This window comes from Anser anser (genome assembly GCF_964211835.1).
Source record: "Anser anser genome assembly, chromosome: 7".
Taxonomy (NCBI): Eukaryota; Metazoa; Chordata; class Aves; order Anseriformes; family Anatidae; genus Anser; species Anser anser.
The window spans coordinates 24808889-24825580 of record NC_139727.1 but is presented as its reverse complement, the minus strand read 5'-3'; the positions used below and the strand labels follow the sequence as shown (position 1 = coordinate 24825580).

General features: G+C 35.9%; 1 protein-coding gene across 12 annotated transcripts in view; it reads right to left on the bottom strand.

The window, feature by feature from the left end:
• Positions 1-16692, bottom strand: part of MYOF (myoferlin) — a gene marked incomplete at its 5' end in the record, with an annotated part of 70787 nt that overhangs the window by 45537 nt on the left and 8558 nt on the right. For 10 of the 12 annotated variants that reach the window (XM_083844619.1, XM_083844623.1, XM_083844624.1 and 7 more), the window contains 4 exons: positions 849-977; positions 1503-1660; positions 3884-3968; positions 5228-5336. In XM_083844619.1, the coding sequence (XP_083700745.1) occupies positions 849-977; positions 1503-1660; positions 3884-3968; positions 5228-5336 (481 nt within the window). The remainder of the gene's footprint in view (positions 1-848; positions 978-1502; positions 1661-3883; positions 3969-5227; positions 5337-16692) is intronic. The other 2 variants (XM_083844627.1, XM_083844630.1) reach the window with 1 other exon arrangement.

Here is a 16692-nt window from a genome sequence, read left to right as displayed (position 1 = left end):
TGCTTTACTAAGTTTGGTCTTTGAGACCAGAGATATTTCAGTCAGTACTCTATCCAACAACAGGAGTACACAAACATGGTCCCACCTCTGAATACTGAGACTGACTAAAAATTGATTTGATACAAGCTGCATGTGATTTTCTCCCCTTCCCTTCCCCCCCTTTTCTTTTTCCCAACCAATGTTTAATAAATCTTGAATGCTACCTACAGCTTAGTTCAAGTCTCAATCTTTGCTGTACATTCCTTGTTTTTGCCTTCATGAGTTAAACATCCATATGTTTACTGTTCCAGACACAGGATCATTTATTTTTGTGCTGTTTATACTACTATAAATTCCTTCCTGCCATTTCCATACATTTAATGCATAAATCCCCGTCTGGACAAAAATCTAGCTGTGCATTTACAAATTATGTGTAGTAACACAAAGGCTTTTCCAGATTCTGTGTAGAAGTCTTACTGACCCAAAGCACTGTATGGAAAGCTCAGTTGCAAACACCAAAGAAGTCTAGAGTGATTTCCTAATTTTTCTGTGGTTTTATAACCTGCACAGAACTATTCAAAGCCCTTATGTCACATGGCCAATCATATCAAAGAACAAGTTACATATGTTTCAGTTGAAGTTTGATTTCTTTCTAGATAGTTTGCTAGGGCTGCCAGAAATAGTGATGTTGCATTTAGTAATGTGAATACATAAAGAAAGGGACTGGGCACTTGGAAATTCATGTTAGTCACATTATCCTTAAATATTACAAAATTATTATTTATTGACTATAACGAAAGCTGTGATAACCATTTTTTCCTCATTTGATAGCATCAACCTTTCAGCTGAAATTTTCTTACAACACTCACTTCATCAAAATATGGGTTGTTTCCTCTTTTGATTCTTGTTCGGTGTGTCTGACCACAAACATGAACTTTGACAACTGGTTTTATGTTATTTCCAGGCAACTGACGACCTTCAATGACTCTAACACGAATCTGAATAAATATAAATAAATAATAATGAAAATCAAACATCTGTATTAACTCATTCCCTATGCTATCTCTGTTGACAACAATTTCTCAGTACACCACCAAAAAAGTTAACCAGCACCTGAAGTTGCTGGCAGATACAGACAGACTTTTTAAGCATAAATTACGATAGCAAGTATAATTTTACTTGACTTTTTCAAGACAAGTTGGAGATAAGTTTTTCAGCAAGGGTTTTTTTACATGCTTTTACTACTTATTTTTAAAGGTGCTATTGTAGCTTGATGTCTACAAATGTATAATAAATACGGTTTACCTAGATTTCAGTCAACTGTTCAAAACTGGACATCTCTGTAACAGGCACTTTTGAAAAATACTTTGGAAGTACAGGCTTTCAAACGAAGTGGTTAATTGTTTCTACAGCCTATTAGCTTTGCATGATCTGACATTAAATTATACTCAAGACAATGTGAAAGGAGTGATGTCATGCCAAGTCAGGAAAAGGCAACATGCAATATTTAATAAATCTATTACCTGGAAATCTTGTGGTTTGTTAGAAAGGATTCTCCGTGTTTTCTTTCCTTTGGTGATGCGCCTAGCTAGCTGGGCTTCCTTTGTGCCACTTGGAACTGTTGATGCGATGTTACCAACATCCATGCCATCCTCATAATCTCCATTGTCTTCTCCATCTGCTACAGTTAAAAAACACTGCAGTTAACAAATAGTCCAGCTTAATATTGAAGTTTCAGGAACAAGAGTCTGATATACAAGAGTTATACTGGAATTGTATTATCATCTCATTTTAACAAATTTATTTATTTATTTTTTACTGACCACATGCTTCCAACTCCTTTTGAAAGTTAGTCATTTTAACCTGCTTAAGAATAAATTTATATCCTAACCGAGCTAACTGTAGGTCTGTCCCACTTCAGGATGCAGATTATCTAATACAATTCCTGTATACTTTTTTGAACCAAATGACTGCCGTTGTAGCAAAGTGCAATTCAGTTGTAATTAATCATCATGAGAATATCACCAGAAGCAATTACTTTCATTCCAGTTAAAGCTATTTTTCCTAGAAGAAAGACTAGGCTCTAGCGTAGCATCTGAAGTTTTTACTTCGGAGCCTTGAAAATATGAAGACATTTAGGGTTTCTCAAGGGTGGATACTGCCATCTAAAATAAAAATCTGAATCCCCCTCCACAGCATTTAACTGTGGAATAAAGGGAAGTTTTTAATAAGTCTCCTCAAAGACAGTTCTGAAATCACAATAGCTCTGTGGAAGACAGTTCTATATCATACAGTGAAATTCCAGCACTGCAAAACAGGATCCATAAATATCTAGACTACAAAATTGTTTAATTCCCTTATGTTTCTAATTTCTTTTCTTAAATGGAGGACAGTGAATATGGTAAAATCTACAGTAAGAACAAGCTGTGCAACTGGTGGCTGGCATTAACAATGTTTATTAACTTCATGAGTTAAATTGCCAACACAGGGTGATGAACACTTTGCATAATGAATTCATCAGCAGTTCTTGTAAGAGATGTATAAAACCATAAAGACTGACATACCACCTACTTGATAACTGGAAGACTCCACCTCCCTAACATTTTTCAGATTCATCTGCCCTGATGGATACATGCAACTGTTTGATTACACATCCTGACATAGCACTTCATTTTTAATTTCTGAAAAGGAACTGCAGCAGTCACAACTGGGGAGGTGACTTCATTTCATGGGAAACAGGTATTTACAATAATGAACTAAGGTGTGTTTGCTAACTGGCACTGAAATAATTTTCACACACTTGCTGGATACTAGCTAAAAGCCTGCTGTGTTCTATTTATCTGTATTACCGCATAGTTCAAATGTAAGTGCATTTTTAAAAGGCTATCAAAATAATCTCATACAAGTCAATTAGTATTTTTAGCCTGCAAGTCCATATTTCTATATAATATTGTGAAGTTTAGTAATTTAACACACAACTTTTCTGTTTACATTACCTAACCTTCCACTCCTCAAGCACACCTCTCAGTGGAATCAAAATTTCTGGAGACTCTTCATTTCAAATTTTTTTCCTTCTTATGTAACTATCATCAGATAATGACCAAACTAATTTATTTTTTCTCAAACGTATTAAATTTTTTACATTTAATTTTGTCTGCACAACCACAGCCTGGCTATTACGGCAATTATTTGCCTGTCAACTGAAGAAATCTGTTGTTACTTCACAGTTCTCCGATGAGTCTGAAAAAACAGTAGATCTCAAAAACATTCTCAGAGAAAGACTGGGTAAAATTATACATCAAGACCAAAGAATATTCCCTACTGATTACAATAATTATATGGACTACTCAAGTATCAAGCCTAAATGAAGATACAAAAGTGTCTTTCAAAACTTACTTATTCTACAAAAAAACGGTTAATGCTTTAAGAAAATATTTTCATAAAACTCCAACATAGAAATATATTTTTCAAAAAGTGCAACTTCTCTGCTTATTTTTCTTACCTCTGAAGTATTACGACAGATAACTGCTATTTCTCTGAGCATTAAAAAAATATATATACATATATGTATGTGTATATATATATAAATTTCATTCTTTAAAAAAGCCCTTTTGAAAAGCTTTTAAGCAAAGTTATTCTTCTGTAACTCAATTCCACTGGAGAAAATGAAGCTAAAAACATTTTGTGTCAGGAAATTCCAATTTTCCTCCTAACTGTAGTGCTGAATCATCCTTAATTTCTTTTTAAATCACTATTTGGCAGTCTTGGCATGCTTGCTTCTGGTTATTAATTATTATTATTATTATTTTTGTGACAAACAATTCTGTTTAATCACTTTCTTGCCTTGTCTTACATATTTCCATGACCTTTTAACAATAATGTTCTGAAAAAAAGGTTGAAATACCTTCTTGTGTATTGGTCCCTCCTGGGTCATTAGGATTTGCAGGTCCAGCTGGTGGCTCATATCCTACTACCAAATCAATTGTTGCCTATAGAGAAATACACGGTTTTGAATGAAGCACACAGTATTCACAACAATTCATTTAAAGCCTTAAGTCATTGTAGCACTGTACAGGAACAGTAACTATTCATGGTCACAGCAGAGTTTATTATAAAGTTTCAGCTTATTAGTAAATGAGTAAATTGATAATAAGCTATACATAGATACAAACAATAAAGGCTAAAGAATTTGCAGGTAACGGAATAGGCTCTAAAACTATATTTAAAAAATGTGATTGCAGTGTTTATATTTAGAAAAAAACTGTTGCAATGCAAGCATATAAGATTTTCAACAAATATTAATATATTTTCACAATTCTGATGGCAGATTAAGTGACATCCTAAATTTACAAATGAAAGGCAGAGAGAAATGACACTATCTAACAAGTCTGAACCATAAGTAAAACTTCCTATCTGGCTCTTCTAATTGCTTGTTCATACTTCCATCCTGGAAAAAATACATGATATCATTTTCCATTGTAATTACAGAATTGTTTTTTAGTGCTTGACTGTGTTTTTGCATTGATGAATAAAACATTATTATTCCTAGTTGCCACAGTAACATGAGGAGTCAGCAAAACCACCACAATCCTGTGACCAACTAACCACAATATTAAACTACAGCTGAAGAGATACTGAAATTACCCTTTAAAGCCTCTTATTAAGAAGACTGGAATGTAGTATGAAGTGGCTTAGCAGCCAGTCTGTGCAAACAGTAAGGTCCCAGTTCTAGACACTACTTTTAACAGATATCAGTTAATCACTCAGTTTAGCATGTGTTTAAATTTAACAAAGTTAAGCAAGATCTTGCCTAATTTTCTGAACTGAGCTGGAAGTAAACATGCACGTGATTATGTGCTTCTTAGAATCAGCATTATGACACAGGTGGGTATTAGAAAGAATACAGCAAGAAGTGAATATGGAACTATCTGTTATTTAAGAAAATGCTTTTTCTTTCTTTCCTTCGTTGTTTTTTTTAATACCAGGCTGATTTTCACAGTATCTATAACACATGTATACAAATATATAGTTCATACAGAGAAAACTATTTAAAGAATTATCTTTGATATTAAACTCGGCGTAATTACATCCTGTTATAAATTACATCCGAGGGTTTTGCTACAAAATTGCAAAGAATTTAATCTATACAGTAAAAATAACTTGGAAGTATATTTATATCACTATTTGTTCTGTTGCTGGAGCATTTTGATCAAGAATATAGGAAAAGAAGGAAATGTAAGCCACTCACTCCAGTTTCTTGTCCCCTTTCGTTTAGCAGCGGTATGAGTTTGAAGGGAAAAGATCTGCTTTGGTTACCTACAAGTTCCTTAAGTGCTATGGATGCACTGCCAATTAACCTGAAATGAAGTGAAAATCATTATCATAATTCAAGTATACATCAAACAGAAGTTTCATTTTATCTTTTGCTTGTGTCTGTCAACCAAATAATTCCAGCTGTGACTTGAAAACCCAAGACAAAATAAAAGATCATTGCAAATGACTGAGTAGCACTAATTTGTATTTTTTGTTTCACTGAACTTAAACGTGCTGTCTTTCTTTCTTGAAGACATACCATACCATTAACCTAAAAGAGGTTAAACATCTAAATTTAAAAAAAGATGTATTTTTTTTAATAACTATTTTCTGTATAACCTTTAACAGCCATGTCACCTGTTTCATCCACAGAGTTCTCACTGGTAAACTACAGGATGTAATACGTTCTTTACCTACGTAGTTTTGCGTTCTCTTGGATGAGAAGTACTGTATGAAGGTATTACAGCTGTATCACACAAAAACTGACAGAAAAAGACATACACGCATCTCTACTGAAAACAATGAAACGGAACAATCACAATCAACGTGCTTACTACATTCTTCACAAAATTAATCTTCTTGCCCATACTCTACTTTTTGGAATAGGTTCATCTGCTTGCCTCTAAATTCTCCAAATATTTAGATACGGTTCATGGGAGTGCTACCAACAGAAGATGCCCAGGAGATAATGACTCCTGTGGCAGACCCTTCTGAGCTGCTTCTGCCTCCTTTGGGACAGCATTTGTCACCCTCATCCTCCTCAAAAAGTGAAAATTGCATGCACTTTTAACCTTGGAAACGTCTTTTAAGCAGACTTTCTAACAGTGTGGCATTGGTCTCATGATTTCTGGCACTGCCTTTAGTTACCATAGTATGCAGTAACAGTTTACTCCAACACTGAAGTGGATTATTGGAATACCTGAGATTGTTGCCAGTGAGAAAATCCTGAGATAATTTCACCTTGTAAATACTATAGAGAACATTTTCAAACAAAATACCAACTTTGCAGCTGAAGTGGGGAAAAAAAGACCCATGAGCACAGAACTTAAGTGAGGTTCCTTTGAGTAGATTACAGTGCTTTTTCATGGAGAAGCTAAGGATTCTCTGCAACAGGATTATGCTGGGTCTATGCAGCTCTCCCTCTCCCTACTTCTACAACTCCCTCCATGACAGACGCAGAACTTCTCCCTGCTTCCCTGCTGACCCTTCTTGTTTAACTTGTGACCCTCTGGACATCCTGTTTCCCAATCTAGCTTTCCTCTCCTTGTCTTAACCTCCCTCTTGCCTGTCTTTCCCTTTCTTTGTCGTATCTTAAAGAACACCCAGCTCTGTTTTCAACCTATTGTCAATTCATTTTTATCTGCCAGTTCACTTAACGCATCATTTACATTTGACTGGGGATGCTCCACTTCAGCTCTGGGAACCTCTTCAGTCCATCCTGTTCTCCCCAGCTAGATTGAGAAAACTTGTAAAAGTCTCTAATGAAGTCTTCTCAGCTAAATTTCAGGATCTATAACACTGTCTTGACTGAGCTATCAGCATATTGATACCATCATTCACACACTTTTCCTCCAAGCCTTAGCCTTCCTTTAGGTTCCATAGATCTTTCCTACCCTCCTTACCTCTTTCTGTCTAAAAACTTCTTTAGTTTGTCACAGGACTTTAGAAGTGAAAGGATATAAATAGGGCACTAGGCTCAGTCTCCTGCTCTCATAGGTGTTAACACAATCTTAGTCCTTTACCACACAATATTGTCATTAAATTAGGTTATGAATTAATATTCACAATCCTCTCTTGCAGAGTTTTTTACTGTCCGAAATTAAATTGCTTTTGGTCCTGTAATTTAAGTGACAAGCCAAATAAAGTAATCATTGTGTGCTGGCACGTTGGCAATCCTCAGCCAGCAGCCAGTCCCAATACCAGCTGGAGGACTTCCACCAGCCCTGCTCCTCAAAAAAAAAAAAAAATTTGGGGAAAGAGCGGCCAGAGCACAGTGATATTCCAGCTATGCCTCACATATTTCTCACACACAGGAGATGGGTTAGATGTGAAAAGCAGCTTAAGATCAGGCTTTGCTGTACAGGTACTGCATGAAGCTGTTCTAACCTTTAAAACTGACCACAACTGAAACTGATGCCATTTCTGACACCTGCCTTTCTTCTCTTTACTGAACGGACACCTTGATTCAGTAGCATACCCTTGATCCAGTGTCCTTTACGAGCGATGGAAATATATCAGGTTATTTCAGTAAGCATTAAATCAATCCTAGATACATCTTCACTTTTTACAAATTGTTGCACAGAACTGGACATTAGCTGAAACTGACTGCATGCATGTCTCACCTTTAGGGAGCTTAAGAAATGATTTCTCCTGTTATGTAATCATAATTACATTCAACCCACAAGACAAACCTAGATTTAGAACATCAGATATGCATTACTTCAGTGTTTATGTTATTAAATTATTTAGGTTATTTATACCTCCAACTGTAGTATTATTTAACATTGTCTGTGATTTGATGCAGCAAATCTTGACATCACGGAGTAACGTACACCCAGCACAGGAAACAACAGCAGATGGCCTTTCTCAAACAGAGAGGCTTTATTATTTTTTTCCTGTGGCTTGAACATTCCAAAAATTGATGTTCTATACAACTCATATAAGTCTGACATTACACACCAAAGAAGCATCTCCCTCTACATTTGACCAAACTTTTTTAAGAGCAGATGTCCTGCAGACAGGCGCTGATATTATTCAACAGTCAAAGATAAGTCCAAAAGTTTCATTCCATATGACTGCAAAGCCTAAAGTGTATAAGCGAGAAAAATACTGTGTAGCTTAATGTCTTTTTCTCTTTATCACATCAGCTTCTAGAATGTAAATATCTTCGAAAGTAACTATAACATGAACAAATTGGAAACAATTCCTACAGGTGAAAGGAAGAAATGCTTCAATGTCCTTTATGCAGCTGTATACTGAAAAAACAACTTCTCTTCACTCTTTTTCCATCAATGCAAAATTAATCAACAAAAAACGTCTATTCCAAATTTTCTTATTTTCCCTTATATCGTTCAACCACCAGTATGACTTCCTATTTCAGAACAACAGATAGAAATATACGTGGTTTAAAGAATCATGGAAGGGGAAAACAAACAAACAAACAATAAGACTAACCTAAACCAAATCCGATTCCAGAGAAAGGCAAATAAAATATTTTCTCATGTATATTTGTAGAAAAATTTTGCAGACTCGCTATTTTGTTTTGTTATGGAGCTGGAGTGACTTAGATTAACTCCCAAAAGAAATTCAGAAGTCTCAAATCATCTGGATGACTGGTTCAGCAACCACACCCTCTTACATGGTGACATTAACTCAAGAATAGCTCATCAACAGTAGTGCTTTCAAAATTTTCCAGTGTAAATTTGCACTTCCACATTTTCATCTGTCCTGAGCACATGACAGCAGTGTGCACATTTGAATACATGGTAATCTTTTTTAAAATAGCGATTACCTCAGGAAGGGTGGGTCAGTTAGACAGTCTACTTGCCTGCTACTAGTTGCCTCTGAAGTCCTTTGTTTCCTCCGGCTCTAACAGGTTGGACAACAATAGCCTCCCATCTTTTCCCACTCCAGCAAGAGCAAGACATCTAATATTCAGCTGATATACTATCTTAGACTAATTCTAAGCTTTAACCAAACTTCAAGCTTTAGGCAGTTGGTCTTTTGCTTTCCCTAAAGTGGTCCTGTTCACTGGATGCGGGATGTTTCACTCCTCTCTTAACAGAATGACAGAACTGCTGAGGTTGGAAGGGACCTCTCAGGATCATCTAGCTCAACTCCACTGCCCAAACAGTTTCAGCTACAACAGGTCACCCAGGACCATATCCAGTCTGGTTTTGATCACATGGCTACTCAATGGCTGAAGTCACGTTTTCAGACATAATAAAGGTGCTTCAAGGTCATCCCTAAATGTCATCTGTATGACTTCCAAGGGTCTTGGAGAAAGCCTTCCCTCCTCCACCCTCCCATCATGTCTTTCAACAATTTGTTGCTGTTCAATCCTTTCCTGCAAGATCTTCTACTCTGCTTGTTTCTGATATGTATCTAGACACCCAGTTTTCTGCACCAGGACTGTGGATGCCTATGAAGAAGTTCTGTTCCTCTGAACTCTCTAGACTTTTTTTTTTTTAAAAAAAAAACCTCAAGGCAGAATTGCCTGCAATCTCCGTCCGCATCATGACTTTAAAGGTGACAGGGGGTCCTTTCCTTCCCGCATAGCTGTAAAGACCTTCTGTCGTCTATTCATCTTCAAAGGACACTGCCCTTTTCTGGAGTTCTTTCAGCCTTCTTGCTCTTGCCTGAGCAGACAACATGTAATTCCAGCTCAACACCGGTCTCCTGACACCACTAAGTGGCACATCTCTAGCCATAGAATAGTTTCTGCTTTTGAATGGCTCCATAAATCTTCTGACCTTTTTTTCAATCAGGTGTTTTGGCAGTAGACAGCAACTGAGTGTTGCTCCTTAACTCTGCATACATACCTTTCTGGCCATCCCCAAGACTTGCACACGTATGGTGCTCAGTCAGGCAGGTCTCAAACTTTTCCAGCTTTGCTGAAGTAAAACAACAACAAAAAAATCCTGCCCTGCCACAAACAGTTCTGTTATATCACTAAATAAGACATCAAAAGATAAATGTAACTCCTACCTACCTTTAGAAGCAGATTTTAAGTCACTTCAAGTATACCATATCAGTACTAGGTCTGCGATACTTTCTTATCAGTAATCAAAAGGGAAATACTTAGTTTATCACCATGAAATGACTAATCTACCGATGACCAACTATTAAACACAGCGTTGCATTTGTGCCAAAGCTAATTAATCCGTTAGTGCTGTGGTTAGCACTTCCTCTTAGCTGCCCAAATAACCAAGAGAAGTGAAACTTCACACCCATTCCTGGATCTGAAAAAGCTAACTCACATTACCAACCATTTTATTACTCTCTCTCTGTTAGCAGGTAGCAACTTGCACTGAACTCCTTAGCATATCAAGTCCTCCATCCGCTTACATGCTACATCTACTGAGTTCCAAGGAAGCCTAGTGATTTTAACCAGGAATTTTAACAAGCTACGATTCAAGCCATTAAATTCTCCTGGCTTATTTTAAGGGCTTCTTTGGCAGAGATTTATACTGATTATTCTCATCAGCAAATTTGATCCCACACTGCAGTTTTAATTTCTATATTCGCCTTTTCTTTTTCAGTATATAAGTTTCATTATAGTTTCTATGCTACAAGACCTAACACCGACCTTCTGTTATTTGCTCTGTGTTTGAAAATTTTTGTTAAGAGTAAACCAACTATTTTTATCTTCTTTAGTTATTTGATAATACTCATGGCACAAACAAAGAAACAAAGCATGGATGCTATTTTGTGCAAAGCAGAAAACCCCCAAACTGAATCTTAACCATGCTTGATCTTCCATTACAAAGTATGTAAAGGAAAGCTTGCCATCAATGCCACACTGACTTCAAAAAGAAGTCACACTAAAGGATCCAACTGCAGGAGGATTCAAACAATCTAGGAATTATTTAACTATGGAAAATACTTAAACATGATTAAACAATTTGCTGCACTTTTAGTTTATGACTGCATTCTGCTGCTTGAGAAAAGGGTGTGCACAGTGTTTTTCCTCTGTGTTGCTATGTTACTAACTACGCAAAGAGCCTGGAGAAACACAATCACAACCCTTTCCTTCAAATAGAATGAAAATCACTTCACTCAGACAAGACTGTAACTTCCTGTTAATTTTTGTTGTTCTTTTAACTTCACAGGGACAACTGAAGGATTTTTGTTGTTGTTTCGTTTTTTAGACTGCATAAAGATTTGTGTTCTGAGAGTTTGAAATCTTTTTACTAACATTACTAGATATAATAGAAAACAGATGTGTTCTCTTTTCAGACATCTTTACACTGGAAAATCTAGCTTAACACAGATCATATGAGTTCTATTTTATTCCTATGGTGATCCATCTGCATACATGTGAGTGCGGTTTGCTTTATTTATCTTTTCCGATGACTGTTTTTACCATCAAGAGCACACATTTAATCTATCTGCAAAAGTTTAGTGATCTTGTAGATGAAGCAGCAAATTCTATCTCCAGGAAAAGAGGAATGGAAAAATATTCAAATGTTCTTTCAAGCCTGTTTTATAGAAACATGCCAAAGCCATGAGTCAAGTGTTTTTTGGCACAGTGTAAAAACAGAATAACATCCACTGTGCTCCTCCTCCTGCGTCAGTATAGGAAAGTTCCTCCAGAACACAGAAAATAAGGCCAAAGACAGATACTGTAGTTTCTTGTCAGTGCTTTCTCAGGCAACACAATCCCCTACACATACCTTGTACAATCAAAAACTAAATCCCAGTTCAATCTAGACTTTAAAATGAAGTAAAATGATAAATAAAATCATGAACCTTTACAGAAAACATTACTGATTTAGACTCAAATCTCATTACATTAAGCACAAGACATACCTCTGAAGTTAATGGATCTGCTCATGAATAACATCAAAAGCCCAAGACAAACACTGCTTGACTGAAATAATGGGCCATTAGTTCAGTTAACAACATTACATCTAAATATTAATACAAAATAACCCTGCTCTGCCTTTATTTTTTATTTTTTCACTGTAATTTATAATGACAGTAGTGAGAACCTTAGGTAGACATTGAACTCCATCTTTCCAATCCTAAACTAGCATGCAGACAATGCAATGCAAAGTCATTTGCATACCCCTTCTGCTGAGCATCTTTTTGGAATGCTGCAGCACTGAAAATATGTGCTGGGCTGCCCTGAGGTCTGTGCAAGACAATTTTGTCCGTACTTTGGCTACCTACCTTAGTGAGCAATAAATTAATAGAAGAATTAACTGGAGAGGTTTTCAACATAAATTCTCAAAGAAATGTATAGAAAAAGCAGAATTGGCAGGGTGACCTCCTTGCAGTATAAGACTTCTGCAAACCTTTTGAGGACTTCAACAGTTCCCTAATTATAAATGTAATGTAAAACTCCCTCTTCTTGTAAGTCAGCAGAAGCTGAGACTGATGAAATGAGAAAGTAAGCCCTAGTTTTGGGAGCAATGCCTCATTTATTCTCTTTAAGAACTAAAAATCTGCATTCTTCTTTATTATATATAAACAAGTATAATAACCTGAAGAAAAAAACAGCTATAATTTCTAACATATTTATGCACTTTGAAGAATAAATATACCAATATTACTGTGCTTGGCTGAGTACAAGATCTTGTCTTTAAAAAAGAGATTGTTATTCAAAAAAACACTTTTTTTTTTTTTAAAAGAATTCTTAATTCAAGTATGTTTTAGTCTCATTAGCCTTTAAAGGCATTTAATAGTATGTACACCCCATAAAACCTCTTAGGCTATGATTGAGACCACCTTGGTACAAACTACTATCAGACTATTCTGAAGAATGGATGAATACCAACAAAGAACGTTGATTTTCTCAAGTGTTTAGACCTTAAGGCTCACCTGCAATACAGGTCTCTGAAGTATGAGCCAGAAAAATCACTTTGGTTATTATGAGCAGCCCTAAAACAAAACTCCCAAGACAAACCAACCCTCTCTACCAGATGTATATTGAACTAAAGCCATGAAGAAACAATAAACAGAAAACCTCTCAGCATTCACAGCAAAATCTAAAAAAAAATATTTGAAACGCATCTTTCATGTTATAGAATGGGATGAAGTTGCTACAAAGTTTATTTACATAACTTTTTTTTTTTTTTTTTTACAGACTTTCTTCCCTCAAGCTATTAGAATAGGATACTGTGAAAGAATGTCAAAACAATAACATGGTAGTCCTAAAACATTCTCCAACTCAGTAAATAGAACCAGGAACTCTAAAACCTTCTGCAACTCAGTATTAGTAAATAGGATCAGTAACTCTCCAGAAATACAGGTTACGCATACATGCAAGTAGTATCTGGGAAACTTAATGCAGATCTTTTTCTACCTCTTTCATATGCTCCTTCATCTAAATGTTCATTAATACCAAATCTCTTCTGCTGTTACAGTGCTTCCTGTCTTTAAAATAAATCTGAGATGACATTTCCTATTATCTTCTTACAGTCAGGAAGCCTGCTCATGTACTCCCACTTCTAACCCCCTTTTATCCTGCTTCCCTGCCAATAGCCCTTCCAAATACATCACATGCTACAAATATGTTCAAATATGTTTTTTTGTTTGTTTGTTTAGGATTTATTCTCAAAGAGTAAAACTTTGTAGATGTTGCTTTGTGTTTGGTTTAGACTATACACATTTCTGCACTGTTCCATGCATGGAACTCATTTTCCCACAGGATTTTACTGGTTTACTTTTTTTATTTACACAGAATAAGTAAGTGGCAGACAGTGCATAAACAAAAGGAACAGAGACAGGCATTTGCAAAAGCTGGGGGTTAAGCTCTACAGACATGAGTCCAGGTGACATTTACAAACAGGGTTTGAAAAAGAAACACAAAAAACACACAAAAAACCCAACATGTTTGCTTAAGTTTGAACCCATGTACAGAACAGCACATTTTAGGGCTTCAGATAAGCACCTTGTCTGATATGGTGATATTCTGTAAAATCCATTACAAAATTCTGATTCCTGTCAAGTTTTCCTCTATCAAGTTCTGCGGTTTCTGAGATTTTGCTGAAGTCAGAAGCACACAATATATTCCTGCTTTTCTGACCTAACAGAATCTCAGCAATGAGAGACCTGAGGGCATCTGCTTGCCTAACAGTGATTTGAAAGTCAAGTCTGATGAGGTACTGTAAAAACCTGAAGTGCAATTTACATGTTGGGAGGAGGCAGAAAGCTGTAAAGAAAATCTAGAATGGAAGTGGGCTACCATCAATAGATGTGAACATATATGGCATCATAAAAAAAAATAAATCCAAATTTACAACAAAAGAGAAGATGATGACATTATATCATAATCCCTTTCAAAACAGCAACAGGCAATGCTACTTTGCATTCATGTGAAGGAACAGGACTGACCAGAAGAGAAATGAATCCTTTTTCAAAAAACTAGTACAAAGTAGTAGGGAACTGGCATTTCATTATGGATAAGTTGTGGGTATTTTTTTCTGCAGATTTTAAAAAATCCTCTCTGAGTTGGAAAGTGGATGTTTGTCCAAATGTACATATTTAGTTTTTTAGAGAAAAGTAGAGATTGGCAGAAGAGCCTACCCACTATGGGATAGATAAAGATTAAACATTCATAAAGCTTTAATTTCCTAGGAGTGTTAAGAACTCCTAGGCTTTGCCAGAGCTTTTAGAACAACCATGTTTGGATACAGAAGTATACACTCTATCCCTACTACAGATTCCTGAAAGAAAAGCTTTCCGATAGCTTAACCTCACTGAAGAACTTAACCTTCCCCTGCAACTGATTTTAGAGAGTAGATTTATTTCTGTGTGACCAACAGCAGGCAAACCATGAGAGGCTCCCAAAAATTTCACCAAACTTTCTGTAATTTATGTCCTCGTTACTGGAATGATCTGTGTGCACTGCTTTAAGTTGTCCTGTACACCGCTAATACTAATAAAATATTAAAGCTGAATTTCCACAAAACAACACAGAGATTTTAAAAGCAAACAAACAAAACAACCAACCAAACATAAAAACCCAAACAACAACAAAAACAAATCTTACGTTCAGAACCACACAAAACTTTAGAGTATGTATTACGCATTTGTTTCTTCACAAATATAGCAAGAACCTCAAAGTCCAGGTTAAAATCATATAAGAAATAATCTAAACTTTACTACAGTTTATATAACGTATGTGCTTTTTAAGAGATTCTGAATTAATTCCATTCTAGTGTTGCATGTATACCACTTTATTTTTTTGAAGCAACTATTTTTTCAACAGCCGCCATAAAAAGGTCCAATCCACTGAATTCGTAGGAACAAAATTAATTAAAAAAAAAGTAAGCTTGAAAAATACATGAATTACTTTTTAAACTTAGTGGGACAAGAATGCTTTGTTATTTATATATTTATTTACTACATGTTCCTATTCTGTAAGAATATAAACCTATGAAAAATGTTGAAATACCAACATGGACATTTGACAGCATTTCAGTACTCTAAAACGTTTTATAACGTCCTCTCCCTTCACATAAAGATAGCAGCTTCAATTTAATTCTTCATGAAGAATATTTTTGTCTGAGCACTGAGTACTTCATCAAAAGCCTAACAAAAACAACCACATAATTAATGAAACTTTCCTTTGACCTCTCACAACAACAACAAAAAAAAAGATCAGCAGCCTTGGATCCCATGATGCTTGATTTTTGGATTCCTGAAGAACGCAGAAGCTGATGTTAAGTATATGGATGTTCTATATACTGCACTAGGAGAGTTTAGGCTTCTAGAGTACGATTCAAGCCTACCAGCATACATTAACAGCACAGACCCAAACAGAAATATAGCAGGAAGGAAAAAACCTTAAATACCTACCACTAAGGTTATTCAACTTTTCTCAGAAGACTATCAGAAAATATTTTCTTTTCCTAACAAAAACAAATAAAAAAGCCAACAGCAAAACAAAACCAAAAAAATCCTCAATCTGTTTTTAACAGTCTTTTTATAAAACAACTGATGTGGAGGTAGCAATAGCGCCGCCAGTCTTCCATATATGTGCTGAGCTTGAGTCTTATAACATTCACCCAGCAGTTTGAGACTGAGATTCAGTTCCTTGCTCAGTGTGAGCGAATTTACCCTCACATTGAATAGAGTTCTACAAGTTGATCTTGGGAAAGGTACTCTTGTTTTCAAGTTCAAGTCTTTTACTGACTGTCTAGAGAACTAACATTCACTGAGTCAGGAAGATTACAATAAGAACAGGACCCCACTGGCTAGGACATTCAAAAGAACAAGAACATGGATTTCATTACCAAGACAATTTTTGTATTTCATCCAACATATTAATCTTGATAGTTAAGTCACTCTCCCAGGAGACTGAAATCTAGCACTTCAATCCTAATCCCTTCAGACAAGGTAGGAAAATGAACTTCGGCTTCCACTTTTCTTTGACAAGACTTTAATAAGTGTTGTAAAATATATCTTTAAAAATCTCACCTAGAGGCTATGAGCCTTAACTGCATTTTGTGATTTTGTGGGGTTTGTGTTAGCCACTCTCTGAGAATGCCTAGTTAGAGCTCTTCAGGGCTATTTTTTGACATTTTAAAACTATAGTAGTCTTGGGTACTGCAGTACACAGTTATGCAGGATGACAACATATTCCAGGTATCTGGAGTGACAAATCTAGTTACACAAGAACCCTAATTACAAGGAAGCACCAACTGAATCACGGCAGCTTTTCAAATGACA